Here is a 13,934-nt window from a genome sequence, read left to right as displayed (position 1 = left end):
CGCAACCAATCTCCCAAAAGTTCCTGCCGTAAGCCCTGTGACATGTCCTTCAGTTTTTGTAACTGACTGTGAATCGACGCGGAACAGCCCGGAAGGTTCGTACAACACATTCCTTAGCGCTGTGCACTGTAGGCTACTGCAGAGGAACGAAGCTGGGTTAATCAGCACTGACAATGTACAGCTGTGGGCTGGCTTCAGGGGCGGTGGGTTGGCTGGTGTAGACAAGGTGCAGCTGTGGCTGGTTCTGTGAAGCGGTTGGGCAGCCGAGGAAGAAGCAGAGAGGGTGAGCGTGCCCTGGATGAGGCGAGACTAGAAGGCAGCAGAGGGACTGCCATGGAGAGTGTGATGGTAAAAGACCTGGCTGCAGCTGGCTCCTTTGGAGAGTGCTGCGACAGGCCACTCTCTGCTGTTCACTTGCCTTCTACAGGTGAGATCACATCCCTCCTTTCTTTCTGTCTCATGCTGGTTTCTTCTCGTGCTCCCTCAAAGTTATGTGACTCTTTGCTGCAGGTTCTCAGCTGCACATTATCGATGTCGAAACAACCCACTGTCTCTGTTCTCTACAATTCACCCCTGTTTGTGGTTTTTGGTTTTGTTTCTTTGTTGGTTTTTATTTTGTAAAAGGTTGCTTTACCATGTTACGGAGTTGTCATCTCTTTTTCTTTTGTTTTCTTTCTCACTACTTAATTACCGATTTTGGCCGCCTTTTATGTGTACGTTTGTACATTTCAGTCGGGTTCACAAAATGTTAAACTTGTTATCGGTGCATTTCATGCAGAGGTCAACATACAGGTTTATGATTATTTAGAAGAACGTGCAATAAGCTATGGAAGTTTTATGAAAATATTTTTCAGGAACTTCTAATCAAATAAATGAGCATGAGAAATTGTGTTTAACTTGTAAATTCTATATGTAAGCTGTTAAGAAACATTTTCTCTCCTAAAGTGAAAAGATAAAACCTACTTAAGAGCTCTTGAAATCTTGCCCTTGGGCGAGTGTTCCGCTGTGCCTCCATTCTAAGGCATGGAAGTGGAAATTGTGTAGGGCAAAGTTTTACTTTAAATAGCTGCTCGACTGTTACTGCTGCTTTTCAAAGAACCTGAAAGCATACAGTGAAGACTTGGAACTAAGCAAACAGCTGAATGGACACCTCTAGATTGTTACTGGAATTAAATGCAGAAGTTAACTATAAAAGTTTCTCAAACCATGTTTGCACCCGCCATGCGTGACTTGGTAAGACAAGCGAATGAGAGTAGAGCAAAACGCAGTCTTCATGACTTAAAGCCAGATTGTAATGATAATGTAAATCTTGGCACAGTGGCTGGAACTGTAGCTCTTTCATTTTTTCTTCCCGGTGGCGCAGCAGCTGCGAATTGGGCTAAAATAAAGACTCTAGCTTGTTGGGCAGTGAAACAATTTAATTCTACAACAGACATTTTATCAGGTCTTGCCACTGATGTTGATAGCTTACGCCACGCAATCTTGCAAAATAGAGCTGCTATAGACTTTTTGCTTTTGGCAAATGGGCATGGATGTCAGGATTTTGAAGGCATGTGTTGCCTAAATCTTTCTGATCATTCACAAAGTATTCATCGACAGCTGGAGGAGTTAAGAAATCGTATGCATCATGTCAAAGAAGGTTCATCAGGCATAGATTCTTGGTTTGCTTCTCTGGGCATAAATGGATGGTTAAGAGACTTGTTAAAACAGGGTTTATCTGTATTGTTGCTTATTGGTTTACTGTTGCTTTTGCTACCTTGTATTCTTTCTTGTATCCGAAAATTGTTTGAACGTGTTACCCAATCCTTCCTTGTCCAAAAAGAAAAAGGGGGAATTGTTGCAGAATGGATGAGAGAAAACGGCCACGGGTCCATGGAAGGACTGTGTGACACAGCACTTGACATGAGTTTGGAGTGAACCAGACTAGGCCGCAGTAAAAAAGTTACTGCAATAATGGACAATGGACAAGGAAGATAAGGAAAAGGTCAATGCTGAGCTTGCAGAAGATGTAGCAACTAACTTTGAGGAAGGCACGTAGAGCACGGAGCTGAGCTATGTGACCAGTTAACCGCAGAAACCGCAAGTAGGAGGCCGTACGAAGACGTAACCGTTAGGGCTTAGCCTATCAACATATGACTAGTAGGCATAATTAACTGGAATTGTATAAATGCCATAATTGCGCCGTAATAAATCGGAGCTTGCTTTATCACTCATACTGAGTCGGCTGCTTGCTTCCCCTCGCTCGTCGCAGTGGTTGGCTATTTTACAAGCGTATAATAATATGATTGGTTAACAATTGTTTACTGGGAAGATTTCTGTTTCCTGCTTGTTCTGGCATGTAGGCTCCTTTCTGCGGTTTCCCAGCTCCTCTTATCACGTCCCGTTGGCCTTGGTTTTGTGCAAACATCTGCAATTTGCTCCTTTTTCTTCATCCCACTGTTCTGGCCGTAACCTCGTCTTATTTCTTCAGTATTTTTCCACTTGCTTCAGAGTTCAGTATAATCATTCAATACAGCAAGAGCCCCAACACCTCCCCCTTTCTTTTTAAATACAGCATTAATACTGCGTTCCACACAGCTCTGAAAACATTGTAAAAGGCAAGGCACTAAAAGTAACAAAAGAATAACAAACAACAATATAGACAGACCTTGTTTCAATAAATCCCTCAACCACCCTCAATTCTTGTTGAGGTAAATAAATTGATACATTTAAAGGGTAAATCAACTGTTGCAAAAAATACGTATTTTTAACAAGTGTAGTATTCCACCAGGTACAGTTATCACTAAAGCCAAAATTCGTGTCATTATACTTCTTATCTAACCAACCCCAATATGATTGATTTATAGCCGTATAGTTTACTCCCAAAGGCTCAAAAGCTAGTTCAAAGCAGAAACGCATTTCTTGTAGGTGACATCTGAAGCACTTTTTTTTTTTTTCTTTTTTTTTTCTTTTTTTTCCCTTTTTTTTTCCTTTCTTTTTTTTTCTTTTTTCTTTTTTTTTCCTTTTTTTTCTTTCTTTTTTTTTCTTTTTTCTTTCTTTCTTTTTCTCTTTTTTTTCTTTTTTCTTTTTTTCCCTTTTTTTTCCTTTCTTTTTTCTTTTTTCTTTTTTTTTCCTTTTTTTCTTTTCTTTTTTTTTCTTTCTTTTTTTTTCTTTTTTTTTCTTTTTTCTTTTTTTTTTCTTTTTTTCCTTTTTTTTCCTTTCTTTTTTTTTCTTTTCTTTTTTCTTTTTTTTTCTCTTTTTTTCCTTTCTTTTTTTTTCTTTTTTCTTTTTTTTTCTCTTTTTTTTTCTTTCTTTTTTTTTCTTTTTTCTTTTTTTTTTCCCTTTTTTTTTCCTTTCTTTTTTTTTTCTTTTTTCTTTTTTGTTTTTTTTCCTTTTTTTTTCTTTCTTCTTTTTTTTTTTTTTTTTTTTTTTTGGGGGGGGTGGGGGTTTGTAATCAAGTCCGTATTTTTCCTTGAGAAGCTTAAGCTGTTCCTCTTGTTTCAGGAGAGTTTCCAACTCTGATTTGTCGAATAGGTCCGTATTTCCCAAAAATATCATACGTTTCCTCCGCTGTGATTTTATACGGCAGGTTCTGAATATAAAGGATCCCATTGACCTCTGGGGGCAGCCAGATGTTAGCTCGCTTGGCCGCTTGCATCGCCATGGCGCCGATCGGAGGGCGGGGGGGTGCCGCCTTGGAGAGAAACCGCGGCCGGGACGGGGCCTGCCGGGCCGCACGCCGCTGCTCGCCGCTTGTTCCTTTTCAGGACACCAGGGTGGTAATTGCGCGACCATACCCCGTACAGCTCGATACGTGCGAGCCAAAGTCTTTACCCCCTTAGTCCCAACTTGCACAGATTCCCATAAGTCCTCTCCTACTTTCTTCCATGTTTCATTATTATATACATCTTGCGTAGAAGCAAGGTAACCACGGCGGCAACTCCAACATAGCAGATCAACTACTGCCTGCCGTGAGACTGGCGTTTCAGTTTTTTCTGCCAGTTTCATCAAACTGTCTACGATTGCTTTTTCCACCACTGATGCAGTGATTCCCATCCTGCTTAAATTCCCTGACTCACCGGTCAGCCGTGCACGTTCCGCCTTTCTTCGGGTGCCCAGCTCTCTCTCCGCTGGCAGCAGGATCCTCGCCGGCTCTGCAGCTCGTAACACGATCCTTAATGAATCCTCCTGACCTTTTAACCGATCCTGTCGACCCTCATCGGATCACGTCGGGGGTCACCAGATGCTGCGGGCATTTCGGGCGAGCGGGAGTCAGATTCAAATACTCACAGAGTTCAAGATCTGATCCGTTTATTGTACAAACCAGGTAGACTTTTATAAGGCATTCTATAAGCGTGCAATAATGTGGTTGGCTATTTTACAAGCGTATAATAATATGATTGGTTAACAATTGTTTACTGGGAAGATTTCTGTTTCCTGCTTGTTCTGGCATGTAGGCTCCTTTCTGCGGTTTCCCAGCTCCTCTTATCACGTCCCGTTGGCCTTGGTTTTGTGCAAACATCTGCAATTTGCTCCTTTTTCTTCATCCCACTGTTCTGGCCGTAACCTCGTCTTATTTCTTCAGTATTTTTCCACTTGCTTCAGAGTTCAGTATAATCATTCAATACAGCAAGAGCCCCAACAATCGCTGTTGTCACGATCTTTGAGCTTCGTAGCAATGCCTAGGTCACAATCCTTTAGCTTAGGGAACTTCACCAGGTGAAAATGCAAGCATCTATTTCTAACACAAATTTGCAGAATGCAGTTTAGCCACAAGAGACTTGATGGAGAGATATTATGTTGTATGGTGTATAACCTATGAGAAGTGGGAAAATGGTGTTCCTGAAAGAAAACGCTTCACTAGATCGTTACTTTGGAACGGGTTTTGCACCTGCTATACTGCAAGAATCCCCTAAGCAGTGATGTATCTTTGTGGACTTTGAGATATCTGTGTGATTAGGTTTAAACTTAACACGCAACCTGATTTCAAGTACAACTCTAGGCACAAGCGTGGGAAAGAGCATGCTGTCAGGACACAATCTTTCTCGCTTACAAGGTATCAAAGGGTATGTTACTCAAGTTAAAGTCTAACTTCTACGACAACTTCATTTTCACCAAAGGAGCTGCAGTTACGTACGCAAACTACTGCAGCTCAACTGAAGTTTCCCTGCTGCAACAGAGTACAGAATGCTTTTCCCACCGGCCTTAAAGGTTGTGGTGGTGGGGATGAAGGTGTGACAGATACTTCTAACCCAAAACAAATTTTCAGCTGTGTTAAATTCACCTGTACACAAAGAACACGTTATTCCTTCTGAGGCAACAGCTGAGGATTTGAACAGTCTCTTTTCACCTTGAGCTGTTCCCAGTTTAGAGGTTATGAAAAAAAGAAATAACTCAAAAGGTATTCTGTCAATATGCTGATGCAGTTGCATGCTAAATTCTGGTCACACTGAAATAGAGCTATGTTCTAGCATTCATATATAGGTAGCACTCCATTACAGCTTATGAACAAAATTCAGAAGTTCATCTTATCTCACATTTCTTGGAATTCGATCAGGCTGCAGTCTTATTAAAGTCACTGTGTTTTTTTGGTTTGGTTTGGTTTTGTTTTTTAATGCAGCCAGAGACACTTGACCGTAACAGAGAAGCCCGTATTTACATCTCGAGCCCGGACACAAACCGCAGCTGCACGTACCACCAGGCTCAGGGCAGAGCTCATTCACGCAGTTACATAGCTATGTACCGCTACACGCATGCAGACACCTATTTGCAAAAGTACTATGAATCCCCCCTTCCCGCACGGCTTTGCTTAACCCTTTAACAGCCTCGTATTGCACAGGCTGCCACTCTGCAGGTTGATTTGGCTGACAAAATCGTGAACGTGCCATGGCGCCTCCCAAATGCCCTCGCTTAAGCGCTTCCCGCCTGCATTGCTGCCACCGATCCTGCAGACCCCCTTTCACCCTCCCCGAACATACAGCCAGTGCATCAGGGGGAGGAGGAAAAAGGTCTAGCTCCTCTTCCGGGTCTATAGGACCTGGGTCCAAAGGTTTATCGGTGTCAATGGAATCATTGTCCAAGTTGTCCTGTTCCCACGCTCGGTCCTGTGCTGTGAGGGTCGCTGCAATCAGTGACAGGAGCTCTGGGGGCAGAGGAGGTGTGGAGGGAATCACCATCGCTGACGGTGTGTTGAGAAGAGCCGCACTGTCGGGGGGATTTACAGCCTCCCCTGGTTTAGCACCGTTACTAGAATCAGCCCACACTCTGCGGAAGAGGAGTCAGAATTTGCCACCAAGGCGCTAAACACATGCCTGCCACGGAGTCCCCCTCCACGGCAGCATCACACAATCGCCTGCCGACCGCTTGCCAGGCAGGAATTTGCAAAGTGCCATCAGGTGGAAAGTCCAGCACTTTGTCACGGATCCATTCTAGCAGAGTCACTAGCTGCGGACCCATCATCACGTTCTCTAAGAAAATTTGTGTAAAAGGAGAATATAGTGCATTTTGCGTGACAGTTTTCCGTAGTTCCTTAATCATTTCCCAGTGAAATGCCTGATATTGGCCCGGGTGTCTATCTTGTAATATCACGGGAAATGCGTGCGCTCCCTCTTTCATACTTTCCAAGCGCACTCTCCTCCACCCCTCTGTAACGCGTCTGCCGATAGCATTTTCATCATCGCCGCTGCTCCCCTTATTACCGCTCTGCCGCACCACTCGCTTCCTCCTTACTTTTGACTGTTCCTGTTTTAGCCGCAAGAACGAAATGTGCTGCTCCAGTTCCTCCAGGCTGTAGCCTCTGTAGCAGTAAAGGTAATTCGGCACCTACCCATTACTGGGTAGCGCTGCCACACCGTCACCATTGAGAGTCCTCAGAAAACATTTGAGTAATAGATGTTCCAGTTGTCTCAGAATAGAGGTTAAGAATTTGCTCCCAGGTTCACGCACTGTTTTATAGGCTCTTCAATAAGTGAATTCCTGAGAAATGTGACAGCTGCTTTATTCAGACAGGACAGTTCAATACAACTTCACCTTTTGCCATTCACCACAGAAATGATACAGAACCTCTAGCTACCCGAGCAGTTAAGTACAAAAATGCAGAATACCCAGACTCACGCAGATGTGATCATAAAACAAAACCAACCCCCAAGCCACCACAAATTCAGCCTTCTTCCCTTGCTGCTTCCGAGGGTTTTTTCTTTTCTTTCAAAGCAGCTATTACATTGCACGTTTGCATGCCCTCGCTTCCTCTATTATTCAGTAACCAAACAGCCCCTGGATGCTGGAGAGAAGCAAGGTCTCCACGGGAAGAGTCTTCACATCAACCTGAATTACGGCCTTTCCAACAAACGAAAAAAAAAAATACTGTCCCATCAGACAGGAGACAAAATTATCCAAAGTCCTACATCCCTTTCCCACAAGCAGGACACAGCTGACAGATTCAACAGCTTTCACGTTGTAAAGCTGCTCGGAAATAAGGCTGTTCATGCACGCGCTGTTGCAATTCCACACACAGCTTCTGAGGCCACCTTCTGTCCGTTCTGAACCAATACCACACCAAACCGTCACGGCCCAGTAAGTGTCAGCTTTGCAGGACGGGGCAATCTTCAGGTTCAATACTAGTCGCTAAGCTCCAGGTCGTATGTATTCAGGGCAGAGCTGCTTTGTAGTAACCCCTCGGATAACAGCTGGAAAAGAAAGACCGCTATTTTCATTACAGAAGTATCAGACCAGTCAGAAAAGTTGTGTTTTCCTCCCAGTAGCCCCTAACTCTCTCACAGAACCTCCCATAGCTAAGGAACCAACCTAAGGTTTTGCAGCTGCGCTCTCTGCTTGTCTCAACACTCTTTTAAAGTATATGAAGAGCAAAACTGACAAAAATTGGTAAGACTGAACAAAGTTTGGCAGTACATAACACAGACTAAAATAGCAGTAGATGACAATTCTTTCGCATGTTCGGTTCTAAACACATCCTGCGAAAATAACGACAGAAGTGTTTGTGCCTGCACAAGTGGCTGGGCAATGAAAGCCCTAGAATTCAAGAATCTTTAAAACAAGCTCTGCCTTCGTGGCGTAGTACCTTCTCTCTCTCTGTCTACATGAAAACATTGACTGAGTTGTTCATCAACAGTTTTCCCCTTCCTTACCCAGTTTGCCCAGCAGCATCTGCCCAGCATCTTTAATATCATTGTACTCATGGAGCGAGCAGAGAAATGTGCTGCTCCAATTCCTCCAGGCTGTAGCCTCTGTAGCAATAAAAGCAGAAAAGGTCAAAAATGCCGCACGGCGAGTGTTGCCCCTACTGACCCAGCACAGCAAGGAGATTTGAGACGCTCAAGCCTGGCACTACCCAAAGCAGAATCCGAAGGCAGCAAGTACAGTTGCTGCAAGTCATCAACACGAAAGCTACAAATGAGCAGACCCTCATTTTGAGTGGGGTTTTTTTTGCCGCATCGACTTACAAAAAAACCCCAACCCACCTGAATTCTCAGAATCAAGTAGAAACAGGAATAGGCTGTGGTGAATTCAGTTTGTATCTGTATCTCTAATCTGTAGCTAGTGAAAAAAAAAGGCGTGGTGGTAAAGCAAAAAAGCTTTGGGAACAGCCTTTGTTGCTCTGCCGTTTCCATTCTCTGTACTACACGTGACCTTAGAAAATAACACTCCTTTGCAACAAATAACCCACAGAGATAAAAAGGGAAAACGTGTCTCCTGGGCAGGAAGGGGGGAAGCTCAGGTAAAAGACTGATGGGTTTCTGTAACGTTGCCCCGCCCCCCATCATATTCTACGGCGTTTTGTAGATTTACAGCGTCAGGTGACAATAAGACCGTAACCCCCACAATTTCGGTGTTCAGAGGCGCTGCCAGGACGAGGCAGCGCCGGGGGGCGAGGCCGGCAGCTCCGCCCCAAGAAAACACACCCCCGGCCGTGCCGTGCCGTGCCGTGCCGTGCCGTGCCGTGCCGTGCCGTGCCGTGCCGGGCCGTGCCACAGACGGCGGCCGGGGCAGCCCTGGAGCAGGGCCCGCTCCCCCCAGCCCGCGCAGGGCCTCACCGCGGACCTGCAGCCGGCCGCGCCGCTCCGCCGGCCGCCACCGGAGGCCCTGGCAGAGCAGAGCGGCGCCGCGTCAGGGGCCGGGCCGCGCCGCCTCAGCGCAGGCACGGCCCGCGGCGGGGGCGGGGAGCGGCTGGTACCGAAATCTCGGAATGAAAAACTTGCCGACCCCGATGTGAGGGAGATAAGCAGACACTTCTTTATGGACGGCCGGGTGCGTGAGTGAGTCCTCTCCCGACCAACGCACACCGAGCTTCGACATCATACAGCTCATCTAGGACTGAGTCATGCATATGCCGTAAGTATTCATGCATGAACATACTGTTTCCCCAAAATCATTAACAGACTCTCGCTTCGTATGTTAATCAGCTTCTCAGTCCTTCGCGCCTGCGCAAATCCTTCCAAGAACTGTGGGCAGGGGTCTGCGGGACGTGGGCAGTGGTCTCTGGGAGGAAGGCCGTAGGTCTTCCTCATGGGGTACTTTTCACCTTTTGCCTGGTATGTGATGGTCTTGCAAGTCTGCAGTGTTCTTGTCGGTCCGAGCTAATGGATGTCCTTGTCGACCATCTGGTCCTTCTGCTTGTTTCTTTTACTCGCTCCCTCTAGATAACTTATAAACAGGCCCCTTGTCAGAGAAAGTTAGAGAAACGGACTCCTTCTTTCGCTAGCTCTTTCATTAATTATTTCGTTCAAACTATGGTTCCACGACCTGATTACTAGACCTACATTCTTTGCGTATTTATTAAAATATATTTACCCGTAACTGATTGTCCCCATTCCATGCCATTTCTTTATATCACTATTATTAAAGTTCACGGTTTCTTGGCAGGTAGCTACGAGTTGTTTCATTCGGTTGCTCTCAGTCCTTGGCCGTGGTACAGGGCTGTACAGAGGATTCCACAGCAGCTTGTGTGGTGCAGCTGCTAGTTCCACTAAAATATATTTCTTATTCCTCTACAGTTCTATGAAAATGATTTTATAAAATCAAATAAGGTTAGTTAATTGTAACCGTTAGCAAATCTGTAACACGGGGACCCGGCTCCTACCGGCCGGGCCCGGGCCGCGGCGGGGCGGGCGCGCTGCGACCCGCGCTCGGCGGGACCCGCTCGGCCAGGGCTGCCGCCTCCCGCCGGGCCGGCCGGGTGCGCGCGGGGCCGGCCGGGAGCGGCAGGCGCGGGCGCGCCGCGGGGCACGCTGGGAAGTGGAGTCTCCCAGCGACAGGGCCCACTGTGCCGTCAGCGCCGGGGAACAAACGTCTCCGGGAAGCTGCAGGTGAGCTCTGGGTGGGGCACGCCGGGCAGCCAGGTGTCACCCGAGCAGCGGGCGGTGCGGGCTGTCACCCGAGCAGCGGGCGGTGCGGGCTGTCACCCGAGCAGCGGGCGGTGCGGGCTCCAACACGGGAGCATGGCACTGCAAAGGTGGCACCGGCTCATCAAGTCCCTGCCGTAAAAGCAGAGCCACCCGGGCCCGGCAACCTCGAGGCGCTGGAAGCCCGGCCGCGGCCCGGACGGTGGAGGCCAGGCCACGAGGCCACCAGCCCGGCGCCGTGCCAGAGGCCGCCGTGAGCCCGGCCATGACAGGCTGGAGCCAGGCGAGGGCCGGCACGTCGCGGCACGGCGATGGGCCGGGCCTCCAGGGCGGCAGCGCGGCTGGTGCGGGCCCTGGCTGCTTGACAGCGGCGGTGGGCGAAGCCAAGGCGGACCGGCGCGAGGCGGCCGTGGCCGGACGGGCAGCAGGCGCAGAGCTGGATGGCGGCGGGCGAGGAGAAGGTGGAGCGGGCGGCGGGGCCGGGGCGGCCGGGCCGGCGGTGCCGTGGGTTCCGCCGGGTTCGGGTTTGGCGGTTTTTCCCTCCCCCTCGGCCTACCCCACACCCTTTCTTTGGGGTTTTTTGGTCTCATGTTGCTTATTTCCCCGGCCTTCGTTTTCTCCCCGGCCGCGGCGTGGGCGGCGTATGTGAAAGTCCTGGGGAGGGGAAAGTGTCCTGGAGCGGTTCGGGCTTCCATTTTGGAGTTCTGCCAATAACGGGGCCTTCTTTCCCCACCTGGAGGCCGAGGCGCGGCCCGGCCCGGCCCGGCGGGGGGGCGGAGGGCGGGCTGCGGGCTGGGGAAACGGGCAGTTGACCGAACTGCCTGGGGCTCGCTTGCTTGGGGGCTTCACCCTGCTGGAGCACGAACGATTCGGCTCGGAAGACCCAGCCGAATTCAAGCGAACGGCTTATCAGACTAGCTTCTCCGGGGTGAAGCGGGTGCGATTGAAAAATCCGTTGTAGGTTGCTTCTCCCCTTAGTTCACAGTGACTACGCTGCTTGTATTAACATGGCATTTGTCTGTAAGGACTGTAATGTTCCTTCTCAAAGTGTTTCACAGAGTGGGAGCCCTTACTGTCAGGTGTTGATGTTTCACTTAACATTCAGATTTCATTGCCCTTTACTCATTTTTCCTCAATGCTCTTAGTTAGAACCCTAAAAAAACCCCACCCCAAGATACTTCTTTTCATCTCCTTGTAGTTGCCGGATGGAGTATCAAGTCGTTTCCCAGCAACTCTTAGCTGTGTACAAAAGTTGAACATTTGCAGCTCTGAGTCTCTTGTCGTAAACTCATCACATTCGATCTTACTTTAGCCTTTTTTTTGGACGTGTTTTGATTTTTATTTTTCTTCCCCCCCGGGCGACAAACTCATTGAAGAGCGTTTCTCTTGGCCTTACACTTGGTCTTTTTACCCAGTGGAGCTGGGGCTGGGGGTTGACATCATTCTCACAGAAGGCATGTTCAGTTTGGATTTCAGATTATTATTATTTTTCACAGCTGAAGGAGTATCAGCAGAAGAAGAGCCCTGGAGCAGCTGCAGCAAGTAAGGAAAACCGCAAAACTAAAGGAGACGGTCGACCTGAGACTCCCCCGGGCGATGACCAGCAGCCTCCAGAGAACGTGAGTGCCTCGGTCTTTGTCCCAGCTCATTTGCTACCTCCTTTTTCTCTGGTTTTCTGAACAACGTGACTAGAGCCGGGAAATGGTTATGCGGGTGTAATGGATGACTGGCGCAGCTGCCTGTATCGCCAGCACGCGAAGCGTGCCACAATAGTTAGCAGCTACCGCTGCTGGAAGGTGCACACTAGAGCTCAGGGTACGTGCCAAAGCCGCGTCTGATCATGCGGCGCTGTCACGCAGCCCTGGGTGTGCCCAGAGCTGCTGCTTTGAGCTGCGTGCTCCTGGCCAGCCGGAGGATGCCGGTTTCTTTGGCTCCCTCCGATCGACACTTTCTCTCTGTCCTTTTCTGAGCCGTTCCCCCTTTTCTTTCACCTCCTTCAGATTCAGAACATTCTGAAGGTGCCGGTGTCGGACCTGAAGCGCTCCAATGGGGTAGCCATACCCTCATTGGACAGGAGGAAGGTGAGGCAGTGCTCTGTGTCCCTCGCAGTGACTCGCTCTCCCTACTGCATGCTTCAGGTTCTGTTTACGCTGGCCTCGATTTCTTGGGTGGAGCCTTGTCCTGACATAGCCCCTGTCAGTTGCTTGAGTTTTGTTGTTGTTTTTATTATCATGGAGCTAGTTGATACCATGCGTTGCCATTGCTCGTAAAGTGCTTGCGCCCTTCTGGTTTGTGTTGAACTGAACGTGTGAAAAAGTGAACCTTGTCAAAACCTCTTCCGCGAGACAGCTGAGCTTTGAGGAAAAGGAGGAGTGTGGGGTGAGGCGATAAACTAACTGAGCTGCTGAGGGCAAGTGCAGTAGGGAGAGGCAGTGTTTTCTTAGTCTGTATTTCTCCCGCTGTGCGTGTCGTTGCTGTATTCCCTAGGGCCTTGCTTCTGAAGGGCATGACTCTGCTGATCTCCAGGCAAGCAGCTGCCCTGAGGAAGCTGTCTAGTTACTCCTGCCAACCCGTTTTACAACAGGCGATGAAACTTGCGCAGGGGATGTACAGTCTGGCAAGTTCCAGTGCTGGGTTTAAATAGGTTTAGGCAGGAAGTCGGATCCTTTGAGTCAAGCGTTTACAGGCTTTAGCGTCTTCACGTTGCCAGGCTTCTGAAGAGGAAAGGGCAGGAACTATGCCGATAAGCAATAGAAACGTGTTCAGGCACAAACATAAAACCCCAGCCTTTTTAAACCAATTCTTTTCAGGCAGTTTATTTAAACGGAAGGCTTGATCAAATTGTGATAGAAGCTCAGGGAAGTCAAATTTGGTAGCCCAGAGTTGTCTTCCGCTGTTGCTGTGGCAAAGCTCTGATTTTTGTTCCACTTGCATCATTTTGGTAGCTTATTTTCCTACCATTGTTTCAGTTCAGTTGTCATAAAGTAACTCCTGTTTACTACATATCCGTGCGTCTCTTATCAATAAACGTAACTATAGTAATCACCAGGGGTACCAGTTAGATGCAGTGAAACCTGCAAGATGGAATGGAGTTCACTCTGATTTGCCTTTGTATTCCTTTTGTCCTGTTAATTCTCTTGATATTTGATGTGGAGCTTTAAGCAGTCAGCTCAAGAAAACACTCCTGGATCTCAGCGGTGTCTGCAGTCATCCTACTGAACAATATGATATTTAAGCATTGAGAAGCAAAAAATCCTGGTTTAGAACGTAAACTTTCAGCAGTGGGAAGAAAAGCTGAGTGGGATGAATGGACAGCATGTATGCATGGAAAGATGTATTCTTGATTTAGTGGGAAAGAATGGGAAATCAACCTGCATCATTGACATTAGCTTGTCGCAGAGGGAGTCTGCATCTCTCCTTACCCAGAAAAGGATGTTTTCTCTGTGTGGTACTTTGGAGTGAAAGGCGCTATAAGGAGTATTATTGTGATAGTCAGTTCTTCCTTAGTAGTGACTTGTTTCCGTGGGGAATAAAACTGGCTGACTTGACTGCTTTGCTTGTAGTCTACATCATATGTGAATGGAGAAAGTGCTGTTT

The 13,934-nt window shown here is 47.9% G+C and overlaps 1 protein-coding gene and 1 long non-coding RNA gene across 2 annotated transcripts; one reads left to right on the top strand and one right to left on the bottom strand.

Moving 5' to 3' along the window:
- Positions 1-6,955: 6,955 nt before the first annotated feature.
- LOC119142016 lies at positions 6,956-8,662 on the bottom strand. Its single transcript, XR_005102131.1, has 2 exons — positions 8,124-8,662; positions 6,956-7,664 (listed from the first exon to the last, which is right to left on the bottom strand). It is a non-coding gene; the product is annotated as an uncharacterized LOC119142016 (long non-coding RNA).
- A 2,095-nt stretch (positions 8,663-10,757) lies between these two features.
- On the top strand, positions 10,758-12,475 carry LOC119142015 (golgin subfamily A member 2-like; the record flags this gene model as incomplete). Its single annotated transcript, XM_037374720.1, has 3 exons — positions 10,758-10,798; positions 11,834-11,956; positions 12,338-12,475. Coding segments are annotated over exons 1-3 (282 nt in total), but the record flags the coding sequence as incomplete, so codon positions are not given.
- Between the last annotated feature and the right edge of the window lie 1,459 nt (positions 12,476-13,934).

The sequence above is a fragment of the Falco rusticolus genome, unplaced genomic scaffold (genome assembly GCF_015220075.1).
Source record: "Falco rusticolus isolate bFalRus1 unplaced genomic scaffold, bFalRus1.pri scaffold_162_arrow_ctg1, whole genome shotgun sequence".
Taxonomy (NCBI): domain Eukaryota; kingdom Metazoa; phylum Chordata; class Aves; order Falconiformes; family Falconidae; genus Falco; species Falco rusticolus.
This window is presented reverse-complemented; position numbering and strand designations above follow the sequence as displayed.